The sequence below is a fragment of the Numenius arquata genome, chromosome 7, assembly GCF_964106895.1.
Source record: "Numenius arquata chromosome 7, bNumArq3.hap1.1, whole genome shotgun sequence".
NCBI classification, from domain to species: Eukaryota; Metazoa; Chordata; class Aves; order Charadriiformes; family Scolopacidae; genus Numenius; species Numenius arquata.
Window position 1 is genome coordinate 49,376,729 of NC_133582.1, and position 20,082 is coordinate 49,396,810.

The 20,082-nt window shown below is 38.0% G+C and overlaps 1 protein-coding gene across 2 annotated transcripts; it reads right to left on the minus strand.

Moving 5' to 3' along the window:
- Window positions 1-11: 11 nt before the first annotated feature.
- RAB5A (RAB5A, member RAS oncogene family) lies at window positions 12-18,086 on the minus strand. Of its 2 annotated transcripts, none has more exons than XM_074150101.1 (6): window positions 17,838-18,086; window positions 11,428-11,678; window positions 7,590-7,741; window positions 6,476-6,598; window positions 4,480-4,573; window positions 12-1,483 (listed from the first exon to the last, which is right to left on the minus strand). In XM_074150101.1, exons 2-6 carry the CDS (start codon window positions 11,588-11,590, stop codon window positions 1,368-1,370), a joined length of 648 nt encoding a protein of 215 aa, XP_074006202.1. In that variant the 5' UTR covers window positions 11,591-11,678; window positions 17,838-18,086; the 3' UTR covers window positions 12-1,367. The 2 variants fall into 2 exon arrangements, with proteins under 2 accessions (XP_074006202.1, XP_074006203.1); XM_074150102.1 differs by having other exon boundaries at window positions 7,590-7,699; window positions 17,838-18,038.
- Window positions 18,087-20,082: the final 1,996 nt, after the last annotated feature.

Below are 20,082 nucleotides of genomic sequence, written 5' to 3' on the forward strand. Positions count from 1 at the left end.
ATTTTTTTTTTAAACCACTTTATTCAAACCTGAGCACCTCAATATAAAACTAAACACTGGTGAACTGTCATTTTCCTTGCTAAACCCAGATTACTGCAAATTTTAAATCTGCACAAGTAAGTTTCTGCTATCAGTTCAACATTTAAATAGACTAATTCATCTCTTCTGACACACTTGGTAGATTTCATATAATGAAAATAACTAAAAGAATTAGTGCAATATACTGGACAGATCAAAATAAAATGTACTTTGGAAAACAAAGTTGCAAAGTTCATTACTGACAGACAGCAGTACTTATGTTACAGATACAGGAGCATCGTTTATTACTGTTCTAGCCGTAAAGGAAGAACTTAGAACCCCCTTTGATTAGAGAGGAAAAAAGTTAGCCTTAAGTAACTGTACATTCTGTATACCTTTAAGCAACTCTTAAATATTACAGAAAGTATTAAACAAATGTAGACTACAATGCAGAGTACCTATTTACAGTACATTAATATCCAAATTTAAAATCAAGTTGGATGTACATAATCATTAGTGCACTATTTTTTTCCATAGGGGAAAAACAAACTGTAATGGCCAGCAATGATCAAAACCAAGAAAGAACTCACAGACACCAAGTTTGTTGTTGTTTTACTTGAAGAGCTCTTACAGTTTGTAGAAGGAAAAAATCCTAAGTCATAAAGTTGAATTTACTGGTCTGTACCCTCTGAACAGATTAGAAATGAAGTTAAACTTGATTTATCACTAATTCTTTTAGATAACTAACTGGGTTGATATAATTTACATACAGTGTACCAACTAAAACTCCACTTTCCTGCAAGCACAGAGTTCTTAAAATTGTTAATGCAAGTATTATTTGTAATTAAATTATTAAACTATGGAATGTATAACTAAACAGTAGATACCTGCAGAAACAACTGGTTGCATCAATACTGTGAATAAGTTTAAGTAATTTTTAGACCCTGTTTCTAGAAAGGTTTTAAAGCACAATTGAGAATTATGAGAAGTCCCAATTCTATTCATTATAACAGTAATCAGTATTGAGGCTACAGGAACTGGCCAATTAGGTCCACAGAAAGTAGTTCTTCTACACCCCTAATGGTAAGTGATTTTTAAAACCTTTCAACTGAAGGAAGTTTATTCCGATTCCATCTCTCCTCTACTGTTGAAACATTACAGCCAGTGGTGGATACATGCATGTTAAAATTTTAGGTCAAAAGAAAACTCTGTATCATGAACTTGACTATTATCATAAGTCTCTTCGCTGTTTGGAAGCTGTACTGGGCCAGGTTAAGCACTCCAATTCCATGGTTATTAACAGTTAGGAAGCAGAAGAATATTCAGAACAGTTTAAAGCAATTGATGTTTTAGTTACTACAACATTGACTCTTGGGTGATTGCGTGGGTTCAGTAAGGTCTACTCCTCGTCCTCTGGCAGAGTTGGCTCCTGCATTCTGTGGTTCATTCTTGGGCAGTTTTTTTGCTATAAAATCAACAAGAAACAAAAGTTAAAACTGAGATTGAACTAAGATTAAATGATCTGAGTACACAGTCAACACTTTGTTACTCTATAAGCATATCAATGTAATCACTATAAAATCTGGTTTGATTCAGTGTGTTGATAATAAAAGTAGTTAAGACACAACATCTTAATGATTAACTACCTTATCTATGATTTTCAAGAGCATTTTTGAAATGCGTTAGTAACTTGAGCAGTAAAATGTATCTGCACAGGTATGCTATGCCAGTAAATGACGGCTCTTGTGGGAATCCACCTACACAGAACAGGCTTTAAGATCAGGATGTTAATGCTGAAAGATACAGAAAGAATAAAAAAGGGACAAAACACAGACAGAAATGGATCAAACTACTGCCCAGCTATCTAGCCAGAATAAGTATTTGCACACAACGTATGAAACAGCCCATAGCACTAGATCAAGTCTTTCCTCCTTTTTTCCAAGCTGTCTCTTCTCTTCAGCTTTTATTAGTCAATTGTCTGTGATAATTTCTTTTTTGTCCTTGTAGCTCCAAGGTACCTTTTTGGTGCCGATATGAAAAATAAGGGTGACAAACATTACCCTTCTAAGCAGTGGCTCCTCCCAGCTTTCTCTCCATCAGAAAATTACTAAGTTCTACATAAAAGGACTTCCATGGGGCTGTCCTGCTCATGTTACTGCGACCCAACAACCACCCATTTCACAGTTCAGCTGCATGCTTTGACTCCAAAGTAATTACCTTGGCCAACTTTTAAAAGTTTTCCTCAAACTAATGAAATGCAAGTGTAACAGCCAGAAAACCAGCAGAGTACACATCAACAAGATGTGTTGTGGTGCTAGATCTCAGGATGCTAGGTAACCTCATCTAGGCTCCCTTTCCAACGAAAGGTTGGACCAGACAATATTTTGAGATCCTTTCCAGCCTGGGATGTTCTACAGTTCTGTGATAGAACCCAAGAATTCATGTAATACTACGTTGCTGAGACAGTACAAAGCACCAGTAAAAAAAAAAAAAGTCTTCCGAGCACTGTTGTTTTGGATTCTAGAACTGTAAATTAATACGCATTTTTTTCAACTGGAAGTTCTGAATGAGCTGTAAAGCAGTCAGTTTACAAGCAGCTGTAGCTTCCATCCCACAATTCTGTCCATGTTCTCATTTTCTCCCATTTTTGAAGATCATGTTTACACATGGTCCGTCAAACCACATCCATGTTGTGCAAAAGGCCACTCCAAGTTCCATGCAACACTTATACCCTCATATCTTTGTCCAGATTTCCTTTCAGGGTCCATTGCTGCACGTTTTTGTTCTGATGCACCGACAAAGCTGAATTTCACCCATCAATGTGACAGAATACTCACGTGGACAGTCAACCTTGCAGACAAAATACCCAAGTATTAAATGGGCATTGTTTTCTCAAATTGACTTTGTATACTCCATTAAAATATGGAGAGGTAAAAATTCTTGTTGATATAACAAATTACCGAAAAAATTATCAGACTTTGGGGATTCAATTTTCTTTTTTTTTTTTAATTAGTAGGACACAAACTGTACCTTTAAACAAATTAATGTTAAAATTTCACCAGAATAGTGTAATTGAGCTTTTCTGTATCATTAAATGCAGGCCTATCTTGAGCATTTATGAGAAAAATATACTTTTACTCATACAGTTATGTGGTTTTTCCCCCCAAGTATTTATAGTTAATATGAAGCAAGTACTTGTTATAAAGTGTTGCTATAGTGATAATTTAATTTGCATCTGCTGGAAGTTTGAACCATACCATAAATTACCTTCTGCTTTACTGATTTGGAAAGCAGAAGATAAGAGCTCTTTAGAAACACATAATTTTGATAACAATACTGTTTTTCACAAAAAGAAGTGGGATAGAGGTCACTGTAGTGCAAAATACAAAAGAGATTTAATAAGGTTAATTTGACACTATACATTACTATTTCCCAGTAGCAGAGCCACTACTGTGATTAAGGTTGTTACTATATAGGTTGGTGACCCTCCTAAAAATGCATGATTTCTTTGTCCTCCACTTTCAAATTGTTTATTAACAACGAAATACAATTTTGTATCCATCAATGGAATTCACAAAATTTCTAAGTAATTTATACTTACTACTACATGTTAGCATCTTTACAGAAATCCCTAGGATTACGTTAGGGCTAAAAATATACTAGTAAATTTACTTTTTACATGAAGTGTCCTTTACTTACACTTGGACATTGAATTTAAGCCCACATTGTCATCTTTGGCACAACTTTTGGATAGCTGCATTTGGAAGTCAATCAAAATTTTAACACAAAAGTGTATGTAGCAAATATTTTGTTTACACTACAATGAGTACTTGACTTTTCTTTTTAAGCAAGTCCACTATCATTCTCCCATTTTGAAATGTTTCCAGCTTCAATTACCATTGGCTCATAAAGGGTACTTTATTCCAGGTTCTGCACTTATCCAAGGCAGTGTGGAATCTGCTGCAAACAACACACCATCAAAAGGCACACATTTATACACTTTTACTTATGTTCTTATACTCATTTGATAAAACAAATGCCAAGTACATCATATAATTAAGAAAAGCTGTATAAAGCTTTTTTTATGGTTACCTATACCATGGAAAAGGTTTTGGGTATTTTTTCTAAAAACTAAAGCTCTACTTTGCTTGAACTTGAAGCAGTACAAGTTTTGATCAAGAAATCAAAACAGGAACACACAACTTGCTGGCAGAATTCAGAAGTAACCTATAGCTTAGCTATTCCAAGTCAATCCAAGTGTTTTGGCGCTTGACAGAAGACCTGTGCAATTGTGCTTCAAGTAAGTTTATCTGACTTCTGAAAGTCAAAAAGGATCTAAAAGGGCAGAAACTTCCAGAAATAATTTAGATGAAAAAAAAAGATTTTAGGTTAGGAAGCTTGTGATGGTATGAATCTCATTAAAACAATTCCCTTAAATTCTCAGTTTGTTCACAAACTCACCAATTGCCATGAATATTTCATTTACGTTCATAGATGTTTTGGCAGACGTCTCCATGAATAATAAGCTGTTATCATCTGCATAAGCTTGTGCTTCCTGAAAAATTAAAATAAAAATGCATTACTTAAGGAAAAAAAAACACCAAATCATTACATGTTATGCTTCGTATACTAAGGGACAATATACTTTGATACTAAGTGACAATTTCCATGCCATTTTGCAAGAAAGTTCATTGAAACACTCATGTGACAATGTGTTATTCATCAGCAACGAAGAAGCTACCATTCCATCAAGCAGTTACACATTTAGAAATGCAATCTTAAAAATCCTTACTCATCTTAAAAACATTCAGATCAAAAAAATCTCAGGCAAAACTAAATAATAAATATTTTTAAAAAGACAGCCCTGATTCAGAACAATAGCTGCAATAGCAAGAATAAACAACCTCCAGAAAGCACCATCAAATGTCACAAAGTCTATTATTACCCTGGAAAGAAAGGAGTTCGTGAACTATCTTGAATCTTTCAGCCATTGAGGCAGATGGATCATAATCATTTCACGATCCTGATAGAAATTCACAAGTATAAAGCAAATAAGCAATATTAAATATCTTCCCACATTATCTCCCTTTTCAGTCTGAATTTTGATATGAAATACTTTCTATAAGAAGTTTCCTATTTTTGACACTTTGTTAGCCAATTCAGCTGAGAATCCTCAGCTTCTTATGATTACGGTAACCGCCTTTGCATTCAATAGAAAATCTGCAAAAAGCCAAACCTGATGAAAAAAAAAAAATCTACAGCATTCTCTATTAATTTAAGTGATGACTTCTAGGATCTATGCAACTATATTTGAATAACACATTAACAAATACTCAGAAATCTAAAATGTGCTTTGCAGTGAAAAAGGATTGTCAAGTCTGCAAGAAGCCCATGAATCCACATGAACAAAAAGTGAACATTTGAAAAATATTAAGATTTTAATTGTACAAAAAATAGTAAAAGTAGTTTACTTTAGTAATTAGATTCTAAGTTTTCGACTGCACATATGTATGCAATTTTTGTTAACTAACACAATTTTTCACAAAACAAAAAGATCTTCTGTCACACAACTTTATGTTACAACGGACATGGAAGTATAAAAATCAGAAAATCAAGTTGAATTGTGGCAGAAAAATACCTAAAACACTGCTAACCTTCATAGTCTGACTTCTTTGTAATAGTTTTGTAACTATAGTTACAAGAGGATTCTTCACCATACACAGCAGCATCTCACACAGTGACACCAAATACAGATTAAAGCCCTAAGGGAATTAATGGCTAATAAATATGATCCTAATTCAAATTCAACCAATCATGAATGGACCAGAACCATCTGCAGTAAGTTTTATTTGCTTTGGAAGCTATTTTCTGATGACTTGGTTAAACTTTTTAGAAGATAAAATATAGCAGTAAGAGCACAGATATATCCACTAAACCAAGAAGAATGCCATGAAAAGCACAATTAAAACTTAAACACCACTTCAACAGTATAGCCTAAGCAAGTTAAGCACATTGATCAGCTTTGTATCATACAGTAATCAACATTCTCCTGCTGACAAGTCAGAACAAATGATTTGCACCGAGAACTACTGCTGTCTCATCCATTGAAACTCTAGTTACTGGTACTTTCGGGTAGAAGACAGGGAAAAGTCACATCAAAGAACAGAAATTCAACTAGCCTTAACTATCTCTAACTAGCCCTAAAGATATGCAAATATTTTAGTTATTCCTCAAAGTCAAACTTAATTATTCAAAAAAAGTCTATTGCTACATGTAACTTGTACAGAAATAGATTTTTCAGTAGCATGTATAATTTAATTAGTCTCAGTTGACATTTATACTTAACAACATAACCTCTATAACAGCTACCTAGGCTATGCATATAAGCTCCTCATAGGTTTATTTAGTTACTATTCCAACAAAATGCTATTACTATAAACAAAAGTTATGTACATACCTGGAAATCCACAGCTCTTTTGTTAGCTAGATCAGCTTTGTTTCCTGCTAAAGCTATTACAATGTTAGGACTTGCTTGTCGCTGAAGTTCTTTGACCCAATTTTTCGCTCTGGCAAAGGACTCCTGTTAATGATTGCAAAATGATGCAACTGAGTTTTATCATCCTTTTGTACTCATCTATTATCCCAATCTCTGTTATCTAGACTTCAAGCAAAAGGCCAATGCGAGGCTGCTACCTTTGTCCAAAGGCACATTCCTGCTTGTCAACTGAGCTTTTAAAATGAAACACTCCTACCTTAGTTCTCAAATATGCTTAGTTGGGATAAAGCTGAAGTAGTAAGTAAAGATAGGAAGATCTTTATGTAGACAGATTAAGGAAAGAGAAGTGGTTAAGAGAGTAAATGGGAATTTTAATTTCTCCTCTAGAAGAATCAAGTTTATGAACCACTATATTGAAAGGGTCTCAAAATGCTTTCTAATTACTGAGCACTGTTCATTATGGTACAGGGTTTCTGGGTTTTCTGAGGGTTTTTGGTTTTAAGTCTCATTTTACCAAAAAAAAGGGAAGCTTATCTGATCTAAGTTCAAATAAAAAGAAATCAAATAACCCTAGGTTTTGGTCTCGATGGCTTGTGCTACCTTTCCAATCCTTACCTGTAACTTGCAGTAATACTATATTAAAATAATGTCTTTCACTATCAGAAATAAACTGCCACCAGCAACGTGGTCAGAGTAACAGCTCAACTCCGGTGAACCAATTTAAACGTGGGTTTGAAATATTTCTACAATGCAATTTGCTTTCTTTCTCTTTGTTTCTTTTAATACAATAAAATACTCCTAGAAATGGTCTATTAGCAAGAAAAGTTTACAACCACAATTTAACATTACATAGTCCAATATGAAATAAGCAACCTGATCTAGTGAAATACATCCCTCCCCATGACAAGGGAACTGGACTAAATGACCTTTAAAGGTCCCTTCCAACCCAAACCATTCTATGATTCTATGAAACTATGCATTGATTCACACGAGTCAGCAAGAAAAATTAAGGAAAGATCAATGCAAAATTGCTAACTTCTAAATCTCCCTTGTGCCTCCCTAATATCGTACTTACCTCATTTGTAATGTCGTATACCACTATAGCTGCTTGCGCTCCTCTGTAGTACATGGGTGCTAAACTGTGGTACCGCTCTTGCCCAGCTGTATCCCAAATTTCAAATTTTACTGTTGTATCGTCGAGACATACAGTCTGGGTTAGAAAAGCAGCTACAAAAAAGACAGAGGTGCTGAAACCAGAAGTCTGCTTATATCTCTATATTAATATAAAATTATGTTCACAGAGATGCAAATGATTTCCTTAAACAATTTAAGCCTATTATTAAAATATAGCAGGTTTGAAGCAAGCACTAACTGATAGACTGTAACTCTGATCAACACAGAACAGCTTTTTAAACAAACAGTCCTTCCTCAAGTTAAACACACAAGAAAGCAGTAATTGGAAAGAATTCCCTTTTTCTTGTTAATAGCTAATCTGAGTAACCACAAGCCTTTTCTTAAGCCTTCTAGATATATTTCATCTTGTTTCAACAGACTGTACAGAGTACCAGTAACAGCATCCCATCAGGCTATAATCCAACAGTTCTGATATTTACAATTCCACACATTTCTATTACTTGAAACAGTATCTTAAAGCCTTGATTTTCAGCTCCTGACAACTCCACCCTAGCTAATGGGTACTGAAGAAAGAATCCTCATAAGCTCTTGTTCTTAAAAACAGCCGTATTTTTGATTTTGCAAGTGATCTCAAGAATTAATTTCAGCATAATTTTGACAGCCTGCAGTTTCAGGGAAGCTTGCATCCATTGCCACTACAGCTGAAAGCATCACAAATAATAATGGTCTTCTAAGTACAGAAAACAGTAAATAACTTATTCCAAGTCTTCAAACAGTTACTCCTTGTAAATACTTTCTGTTCAGATTAAGGTGCCTATTAGCAATACAACATAGAAACCCATACTACGAAACTAAGCTAGAATATCAAGAATATCTTGGGGGGGGGGGGGGGGGGAACCCCACAACAAAAAACCAAACACTGAAAAGCAAGATTTCCTTCTACTGGTTTCTCTTAACCCTTTGAGTTTTAACTCAGCCATCTATGGTAAAACAGCTTTTGAAGTTTAAAAACAAGCATGCAGCTATTACAGTGGTCTGAGAACCTGTCTTGATTACCTGCTTTATAGTCACGTTGTTTGCCCAGTTACAGCACATACGCAACAGAAAATGCAACAATCCCAAGAACTGAGAAGAAAGTTTGCGCAATCCAGCACAAATGCTTGGAGTTGTTTTCCCAGTCATGACAGACATTTAGTGAAATGCTTTGGACTGGCTTGCCCTTGCTCCTTCCACAAACAGCAGAAAAAAAAAAAATAGTATTTCAGGCCTTCTGCTTGATGAAATGCTACGGGAAGTCCCCTACTTGGCAGAACTGGAGTCTCTCATCACTAAAGCATACTGACAGATTGTGGACGCTTTAAATCAAATGTCTGAAGAGGCACTGACCCATAAATAACCCTTGCATACCTGGGATGTTGTCCTGTCCCACATACTCCAAGACATCATAGCCTATGAATCATTCCAAAACTGCTGCAACTTTCAACTCAACTTATTACAGTAAACCAAAAGCAAGTCAATCTTGCTTTATAAAGGACACCGTAACTAACACACAGAAGCTGACTAGTTTAAGTTGTCAGGTGTTGCTGCTTCAGGGGTATTAGCATCCATCACAGATGAGCAGGCAGGTTGGAGATGGTAAAGGCTTTGATGTTCCAATGTTAAATCACCATAAATCTCTCTAAATGCTAAATATCCAAGCACTGGTAAAACAGGCTCCTCCTGGTAGCTCCCTACACAGCCCAGAACCAAAATAAAGATAAAAACACATACATCCTGCACCAGACTAAAGGTTTCCTCCTCAGAACCAACTCAATATTATATTTCTCCAAGGCAGAGACAATATGTTAAACAAGTGGAATTTGAAGTTCATATTATTCTTTCAATAGAAAATTATTCTCTTCAACAGAAGAACGTACCTAAACTCCATAAATGAGGGAATGTACTTAGAAAGAGAATTAAAACAAGGTTTTTATTCTGTGACATCCTCTTGGTTTTGCTGAAACAGACACTTCAACCACCATAAAATGCCAATTAATTTCTGCAAACAAGGTAACTTTCTTCTATCTTGCAAGGCCATCATAAATTGACAATTAATCAGCTGTGTTAATTATCTGAAAGCCTATCATCCTTAACAGCCATACTTTTGTCTTAAGCAAGGAACAGGCATTGCTACACTAGTCTGAAGTGGCAAAAACAAACCACTAGCATCCAACATGTCTGCCTTTAACTGCACTCTCTTTCAGATGGTTTTATTCAGATTCACAATGCACATAAGCCTCTCTTTGTTAAAAGGCCCTTCTGTATACAAAAAAAAAATAATTATGCCTTAAGCAACTACAATCTACAGAGTTAGCTTTCTCTATAGAAAACTTTTTCTGAATCCCAATATTGTTGCATTTAGCAACTCTCAGCTGTATTATAGGGCATTTCCTTGTTTCTATTTTAAATAGAAGCAGCACAAATTAATGAAGAGATTACACTAAACGCTGTATCTCTGAACTTGAACTTAAGCTCTTGTTTAACCTTTCTATAGATTTTAAACAGTGTAACAGAGTTTGGGTTATCCCTAGTTCTTACCTGAACACTAAACCAAGAAAAAACAGAAAGGAGGTTAAATGAATTGGAGATTGCTGAAATTTAACAACAGATTTCACTTTATTTTACCAGTTTGGATTTTTTTTTTTTTTTAAACTAAAAACCATGTTGATATTGGGAAGTTAATTCACTATAGATCTTTGAGAATGCTCTCCACAACACCACATAGGTTTTTGTATTATCTCATACAGCTTTCATACCAACACCTACCCTAAAGCCATGGTAAAACACACAAAGCCAAAAAAGACTGCTAAAGGAGAAAACAGAGGTTCTCCATTTATGCTGACAGAGATACAAAACAAATACCTCTAACAGAGATAAATGATGATGCAATGAAATCCAGCTTGTATTTATTTTTGTAAGCTTTGTAGATTTTTTACATTTCAACAATGTGTAAAGACTAATACAGACCACTGAAATGGCTTTACATAAATATTACAATGAAACAGACCAATTCATGCAAGCAGCAACAAGGACTACTAGAGAATATTAAACAAAATATGTATTTTATGGATTGATAAAGTCTGTATGCCATTAGGTAGTTTTATGATAAGTTTAAATTTATCCAAGGAGGAATACAACTCAAAGCACAAACAACTTCAAATAAGAAGGTGGATAAAATCTGTTCATGGTTAAACAGGTGTGGTTTTTTTTTTTTTTTTTAATTCTAGTACTCCACACCTGTTCTGTCTGCAGTCACAAAATGTAAAAACAGCACCTTAAATTCTGTGATTACTAACAAAGAAAGGTATATCCAGAAACGTAGCACGTTCTCCCAAATCAAAAGCAAAGCCAGTATGCATAAAAGGCAACACAAACTTTTTGGAAGATGCAGCACTTTTTCATAGATTCTAAGTTCTTAATTCTTATTAAGCAGTTATTTCATGCATTAAGCATACAGTATAATTAAAACAGCCATACATCCACCCACAAACAAAATGTAACATCAAGCCCAATCTTCAAAACTATGCAGTTCAAGCACACATTTGCTTCCTCACTTGACAGTGAGGCTACAGCCTCGTGCCAACTACAGACAGGGCTCAGAGTTCTAGTTCTCAACTACAGACAGGGCTCAGATTTGATCCTTGCTGTCAGTGACCCATTTTAGAAGTGTAGTTACATTCAAGGTTGTCAAGGGCAATATAAACTCAGCATGAAACAAATCAACAGAGTAACTTTCTCACCTCCAATTGTACTTTCTTGAAACTCATGAAACTGTCCTTTTACAAAACGAAGCACCAAACTTGATTTGCCAACTGCAGACTCTCCTAAAAGTACTAGTTTGAACTGGCAAATTTTATTTCCAGCATTTGGCCCATTGGGTCTTGTTGCTCCTCGATTAGCCATGCCCAAATTAGAAAGAAGTCCTTTGTTTCAAGATCTTGAAAGCAAGTTCCAGGATTCAGATCTTTGTAGTGCTTCTGCCAGTAACAACCTGTTTATGAAAAGATAGTGGGTGGTATTAGATTTACAAACCAAGTAAGAAAAACCTAATTCACTAATGCAGCACGGATTACATATAACTTGTTCTAATATTTACCAAAGTCAACAGTCCAGATCACAACTATTATCACTGTTAAGATGTCAGCTACAGAAAAAAATCTTTGACAAATGAACCACTTATCTTCTATACCTCGCCTTCCCATTAAAGCTTCAAATTAGGACATTAAAATCCAATTATGTTTCTTCTTGCAAGACTTCAGTCTTTTATTTCTTAATATATTAAGATTGAAGTATAACACAACAGATTCAGACTTTCTCATTATTAGTAAAATATCAAATGAGAAGACATTTTTTCCCCAATATTTTGCTATTGCTAAACAATATTCCAAAGTCAGCACTGCTAAAGAATGCTAAAAAATTGAGCAAACTGGGAAAACTCAATCACCACATCAAGTCTTTGCAAGTATACTTCATAAATTCACTCCAATCACGTATATTAAATGCAATTTCTTTAAATAAGAGTACAGAAGGTATTGATACACATTAATACCTTCTCTAGTTAACAACTGTACTTTGAGAAGCAAAGATACAAAGCCTTCCATATGTAGAAAACTGGATTATCTTGCCCAGTAAGAATTCTAAATTACTTTGTGCAAACCACCAGGGAACTATCATACAATGATAAACTGGTATTTCCAATACTAACATATGTTCTAGCAAATCAATATTCACAGCAGAGATCTTTGTTAAGAACAAGTATGAACAGTGTATTCCTTAGTCCACCTACTCTTCCTTTAAACGCCTTAAAAAAAATAAATCACAGTATTTATTCATATGAACAGGGAAGCCTCGGACACTGTTGATATCACTTCTGAGCCTAAGATTTATGTTTTTACACACTTAACAGGAGATTAAATCTTTTTGCAGGTGGGCATTGCTGTATGAAAGAGTAGCATAATAATTTTTTGTATTATCTTTCCTTCCAGTTCCCAAAACAGAATTCCAAGCGAGCACACAGAAATTATACCTAAGTGATGGTCACTCAGCTCTCAATGAGAGAAACATCTGCTTCTGTATTTCCGCTAAAAAAAAAACAATCCCCCCCCAAAACAGCCTATAACTTTGTCCTAATCCAGCTGATTATTTACTTGAATTGTGCACACTTGTTGGGGATACGGCTTTTCTAGCACATAGGAGTCAAGCAAGTTAGTTTGGAACACATTCTCCTAATGCAGAAAATGGCTTTAATACATATGTTGCAAAAAAGCAAGCAAACCTACTACTATCAAATAACTTCTTGCCCTCTCTTCGTTACGGTAAAGCAACCACACTTTAAACCAAGCAGTAGTCTCTAGCCATCTTCCCACTGCAAACCATTTAGCACATGTATCTGGCACTTGAGCATAGCACCTTATTACACACCTAGCTTCAGACTCTAGGCCTTCATTCTCTTTCTTAACTCTCCCTTTTGTAAACTCAACAGTAGTCCTGAAAAATCTCTTCTGCAAAGTGCTTCTAGCACTCTAGGAGAACCCCATCCTCCACTAAGATACTCCTTTACAAACTAATTTCCATGCAATAAATAAGAAAGAAATCTTAGCATTATTTCTTCACCAACATAACGGTTGAAAAGCTCATACTTTACTTCTCACTGTAAACAGAACTTGAATATGGGTCTTTGAAAAAAATTTTTAAACATTAACAACAGTCTTATTTGGTCATGTTGCTACTTTTCCCACCTCAAAAATAATTTAGCTTCTTCCAGGTAGGCTATTCTGATCCTGTATTCATCCCTTTCTGTCCTGAGTTTCTGTCCTGTCTATTATGATATCCTTAAATCAACTGATTTTTTCTTAATTTTAGTTGCACAACATGATCTAATAAATATCTATTTTTAGATATAAGTTCTTACAAACTTGGGAAAGAACGTTTTCATGAAGCAAAAAAGCCCCTGCATATCAAATCACCATTATTATTAAGTACTATGATAATTACATATTAAAATTCTTATTCATTAAATTAATTTTGGTTGAATATTTTACTACACAAGAATGGATATAGTTATTTTAAAAATACCAGACCTTTCATCCTTACAGCATAAGACAATTCATGCACAGCTGGTGTGTTGGTTCTCAAGCAAGGCTCTTCCCCCCTCACATGTGCTGCTGAAAAATGCCTCAGAAATTGCAGAGCAATTTGGATAAAAATGGACGAGTGACAACAGTTAATTTCTCCCTAATTATATTACAAGAGAGAAAGCAGCATGGCATAGCCAAAATATAGGTAGCTCAGAATACTGTTAGCCATTTATCTTTTCCTTTGGAAAAGTAATGAATACAATTAAGTTATTTCTGTTTTAAAAATAAATACATCTGTTCGCTGTAGCATTCTATGTGTTTGGATAACCATGAAATAATTTAAAACCCTTTAATCTTAATTCATCCCATGTTCTTCTAGACTCCACAGCGTTAAGACACAGGGGCTACATCCAATGACCATGCGAGTTACTACTCTTTGGATCAAGTGACTTCTAGATGACACACTGCGAGGAAATCAACCCACTACACTGGTTACTTGCTATGACTACTTCTTTGCTTGCTGTCTCCCATACTGAGAGCGAAAGGAGGTACAACAGAAAAACAGGCAAGATTGGTTTAACTTGCATAATATCTGTTTCAACTGTCCATTTACAGCCTTTAGTTATTCAGATTTATATCACTTACAAAACAGTAATCACTACCCCTTGCAAAACTCCTTCAGGACCCAAAGCTGAAACAGGTTGTCAAGAAAAATACTTAATTCAGTTTTTATAGATACCCAAGCTACAGAAGCTGCAGTTATCACAGAACTTCAAAGTTTACACCCTTGTAACACCCCTCCTCCCTCACCAGAAATCATTCTAGACTCTTAGATACCATATCCAAAAATAACCAGCTGTCAAGCTGATAGAGATCACACTACCTGTGAGGAAGGCCACCAAGTCCCAGAAACATACTGTAAACATCATTCATTCAATAGTCACATCAATATACCTAATAATTTAATAGTAAAACCTGCCACAGTCAGGATAAAAAAAAAAAAAGCATGACTGAAAAACTGATAGAGCACATCCAGATGATTTTGATGTATTAAAGAAGTTACTAACACCTTCTATAAGTTAACATGGAAATCATCATCTTTTGAAGTTCCAGATGATATGGAAACTGTTCAGTAAGTTCACAACGTGGCAGCATACAAACATGGAAAACAGGAAAAGATTTTATTAATCTGAAGAGAAGCAGTACTACAGTTTGACATAGCCATTACAGAATGTTTTTGGCCTGTTCTTTTCACATCTGTGTGTTGAACATAGTGCTTCACAAGGATTTAAAAGTAAACTTCAATGCTACAGACCCCATATGTGCTCCAGGCCTCAGGCCTCATTCGCTCTTCAGTTCCTTAAGTCATCTGTAAAATACTAGCCTCGAGAACCATACAAAAAGCACCACACAGAAGACAGGAATACTACATTCAGTACCCTACATGCATACTCTGCAAACTCAAGTTTTTGACAAATCACTTTCAAGACAATTCTGAACACTTACTTCAAGAGCTTAGCAGCCATGCCTACTTCTTACCCTTAGCTTCAGTGAAAATCTCCAGGAAAAGATCCACTAACATGCCCCCCCGCCTCATTTTTGTATGCCAAGTAAAATTTGCAGGCTACTGATATGTCTGGAACATGTGAAGAAAAAGTACCTTGAAAAGACATTTTCATTTATCTACACAAAAACACGTACACAACTGTTTGACTTGAATCAAGCTTTTAAACTGATCCATATGGAAGTTATGCAAGGGAATTACTTATATAAATATCTGCTGAGGAAAATACTATGGAAGTTTCTGAGATGGGTGGCTTCACATGGATAGAAGTCAGGGAGATTTTCTTACTTTTATGGAGTTTAATGTGAGAACTCCATCATATATTAACAGGCAAGGCCCACTTTGCAGTCTTGGGCACTACAAATATATAGGTCCTTCTGGTAAGTAGGAACTTTCACTCTTCCCATGAATATCCCCAAAGGGACAGCAGCTCCATGCTGAAACACCAGAACAACAAAGTTTGGAGCATATTATTAGGACAGTACTCCAGTTAATCCTACCCAGTAATTTATCAGATGCTGGGTATTCTCATCACTTCAGAAGAGAAATTGATATTCTGCTAGATAGTATCCTTTAATGAGTTTTATTTATGAAAGTTGTAAGTTTTTTAATAGATCACCACACAAATTTTATTATGTTTGAGTCTGTGTACAAAATACAAGCAGTTCTAGCCAGTATCTACAAACACACAATTTAATGACATAATTCAGTCATGTAAGCATTCAGATCAGTGCCTATTTTAAACTACAAGAAAGCTAATACAGAAGTATCAAAATAACACTAGTGACAAAAGCCAGCCTACTAAAGAGATTAAGACAGCTAACACTGCTCCTACCATGAATGTGATTAAGTGCATTACCAAATACAGACCACAATAAAAATTCATGGTAAATTTAAAACTGGAACATTCCACTACTTCTGTATTTCAAAGCAAATGACAGCACTTCTTATAATGAATACACTTACTATTGTAGTAATTTCTAATAAACTTTTTTCACACTTCACGAACATAGACAAACCACCTAATGCTGAGGTTGCAACTACTGTATACTTCAAATTTGTTTATATGGGATTATCTTGAATGTTTTCAAAAGCAATATCTAAAAAGCCTTATTTATTAGGCACTCCTACTAACCGAGGTTTTTGTTATTCCAGGTTTAGCAGAATTAGTGTGGCATCTTACTGCAGTATTCAAGACAGTGATATGTACAACTCCCAAAACACTCATCACGTGTAAGCCAGTTCATATTGAAACATAATGAGACAGTAAGTTAAACAAGTGAATCAACAGTGACTACAAAAATATCATAGCCTTTCAATTAAAGATAATAACCATCTCATAAGCTCACATGCATGATGTATAGTATCAATTGCTTTCAGATAAACTGGTTTATCATACAGGAAATGTAAGTGATGATGACTGTACTATCATTGTCTTTAGCCATCTCGCTTCAGCCAACAGCTTCCCTTTTCCTGACATTTCTTGTTACAGGATAACAATACACACATGCAGTCTAGCCTGCCCGCAACTTTAGAAAGTCACTACCAAACTGGAAAAAACAAAGATGCCATGCTTTTTCCTTGGTCTGAGTGTTATGTGGAAGAAGCTGATTAATTTCAGCTGCCTAATAAGCTGTTCAGCCTCTCTTTTCCATCCCCAGGCTCTGGAAGAGGTATAAGGTAGAAAAAAAAAAGAAAATCATCGAAAATGCTCAGAGATCAGCATTTCACAGCCCTATTGTTTGAAACATTTTTGTAGTTCGTAAAATAATTCAGCTCTCCTCTAAAATATAAGAAAGCATAGGTTTGTTCCTCCACCATACTCTAGCTTTACATCTAGTTCCAGTTAAGTCTTATGTAGAGCATACCCAGTATACTAGGCTTGTCGTGACCCCCCCGGATGGCGACGTGTTGTCTGGGTATTTTACTTCCCACCTTATTCGCCGTCCCTCCTCCAGCCGCAAGTGAAAGGGAAAGAGAGGGACACATCTCCCAACCTCCCCTTCCACATCTCACAAGCAACCCGAAGGGACCAACCCTGCCCTTGCAGCTGGACTCAGACAGTGATAACCCACCGCAGGAGAGCCTGCACGGCAGGGGAGGATCCCCGCTCTCTCTCCGTCTCGCCGCGGTCCGGGCCCAGCCCCTCCAACCCCCGCCGCCGTCACCACCACCACCACCTCCCCTCCCCCGCGGCTCCCTTCCAAGCACAGAAATAAGGGGAAGTGGGAAAATCGGGGGCGCCATTTTGAGACGGGAAGAGAGAGAGACCAGCCTCTCCTGCCCGCACGCCGGGCTGCCCACCTCGGCAGCCTGCACCGCGGCCCACTATCCCTGCAGGGCCCGGCGGCGCCGGCAGGGGAGCCGGCCGCCGGCAGGAGCCCCAGTAACAGACGCCCGCCTTACCCCGGCTGCCTCACCGCCGCCGCCGCTGGGGCCCTCTGGCCCCACCAGCGCGGCCCCCCGCCCCGCCACCGCCTCCTCCCGCCCGCCAACGCCTCCTCCTCACCTGGCCGGGCCGCGGGGAAGGAGGGAGAGCCGGGCGGCGGAGCGACGTCTGTCCGTCCGTCCGTCCGGCGAGCGAGCCGGAGGAGGGGGAAAGGGGGGGGCGGCTCCTCGGCGGGCGCGGGAGAAGGGTGGGGGCGAGGGGCGGGGGCGCAGCCGTGCCTCACCCAGCCCGCCGCCGCCGCCGACTTCCGCCGCCGCCTCTGCCCCGACCAAAACACACACACACACTCACACACGTATTTCCGCCACCGCCGCCACGTCACGGCCAGCACGCGGCATGCGCTTCCGGTTCGCCCGCACGTCATGTGACTCCTTTCCCACCTTTCCCCCTCTCCTCCTTTTGTTTCCTCTTTCCCCCACCCCTTCCTCTGCCCGGCCGTTACCATGGCAACGAGAGGGCCTGGAACCCCTTCCACACCCACCCCCTCCACGTCCGCAACGGTCGCCATGTGCCAGCCCGCGCGGAGGCCTCAGCGAGAGACGCGTAGCGGGCCGGGCGACTCGGGGCCTGAGGGAGGGCCAGCCCCGGCCCCGGCCCCGCACAGCTTGTCTGGCGGTGTTTCGTAGCCGAGGAGCGACTACAAAGGCGGCCCATCAGCAGGGTGGGAGGCTGGGCTATTTGATCCGCCGAGTGTCCCACGCCTCAGAAGGACGTGGACCTGTTGGAGTGAGTCCAGAGGAGGCCACGAAGATGCTCAGAGGGCTGGAGCCCCCCTCCTATGAGGACAGGCCGAGAGAGTTGGGGTTGTTCAGTCTGGAGAAGAGAAGGCTCCGGGGAGACCTTACAGCGGCCTTCCAGTACCTAAAGAGTGTAGTGATAGGACACTAAGGGTGGTGAGACACTGGAACAGGTTGCCCAGGGAAGCTGTGGATGCCCCATCCCTGGAGGGGTTCAAGGCCAGGCTGGATGGGGCTTTGAGCAACCTGCTCTAGTGGGAGGTGTCCCTGTGTATGGCAGGGGCATTGGAACTAGATGATCTTCAAGATCCTTTCCAACTCTAACCTTTCTGTGATTCTCCTTGACACCAAGAAGAAGAGTTTCTGTGAGCCACGGAGCATCTTCCGTGCGTGTGCTCTAGGGACTGTGGGTGTGGTGCGGTCCAAGGAGGTTGCTGAGATGCCAGGGGTGGGAGGTGGATAGCACACAGTCAGAAGAGTCCCAGTTTAACGCTTTAAAAGAACCGGTTTTGAAATCTATTAGTCAAAGGAGTTGAAAGAAGGAACTACACAGGAAAATCTGAATTACAGTTGGGAGTTTACCCAACATTTTAAAAACTGAACAACCACTAATAAAGCCTTAGAGATAGGCTCATTATTGGGAGAGTGCTAAAACTTAAGAGAACAGGTGTCTAACACAGAACAAGTCTTGATGACTTTGGATACAAACAATCTGACTTAATACATGCAAATATTAAATAGCACACTTTGCTGTAGAGATTATTGGGCATATATAATTGTGTTTCTGCATTAGTGGTGTATTTTGTGAAGGTTTTGTAATCTTGTGTGCCTTTGTTATGTCAATAACTGAGCAATAATACTGAAAAATTTGAGGCTAATTCAGAGATGGCCTTTAAGAACAGTTAAAAGACTGGAAAACTTGCTTCATAGTGGAGGATGCAAAGACTTGCTGACCTTGTCAGAGAGAAGGGTAAAGATCAGTTGGTCGCAGACTATAAGTGGGCTCTATAGGAAACAAAACAATGATGGTGTTTCTTTGGTCTAGCAGATTTAACAAGGTCTAGTAGTTGGCATTTAAGGGAAATAAAAAACAGAGCCGGTGAAGACATTTAATAAGTTTATCAATAATGGTATTAATCATTAGTACGATTAATGAAGATTGTTTAGATACTCCATTGCTGGAAATACTGAATCAAGATTTGGTGTTTCTGTCTTCTTGAAATATGCTTTAGTTCAACCACGTGTAATTAACTGAAGCAAAAATTGAGTTAGGGAAAGCCTATGGCCAGTGTTATACTAGAGGTGAGACTCCATTATGCCATTCATTCATAAAGTATAAGGCTTTAGTGTTGTCCAGTCAATCCTCTTGCCAATGAAGGTTTATCTTCTCCTGTTGTTGCTGCTACTTTAGAAATATGCTGAGAAAAGAAAGACAGGTATAACCAATTATGTCACAGCCTTTTTTTTTTTTTTTTTGTCATCTCCACTCTTTAGTGCAGCTTTAGAAAAATCCCATTACTTGCAAAATATTATAGCCGATGGCTTTGTGGAACGAGAGAGAAATCAAC

Coding starts and splice junctions, on each gene's coding strand:
- RAB5A (XM_074150101.1), bottom strand. CDS start 11,590: ATGGCTAATCGAGGAGCAACAAGACCCAATGGGCCAAATGCTGGAAAT. Junction 6,599..7,589: donor TATACGACATTACAAATGAG/GTAAGTACGATA, acceptor AATCATTAACAG/GAGTCCTTTGCCAGAGCGAA. Junction 4,574..6,475: donor AAAGAGCTGTGGATTTCCAG/GTATGTACATAA, acceptor TTAATTTTTCAG/GAAGCACAAGCTTATGCAGA.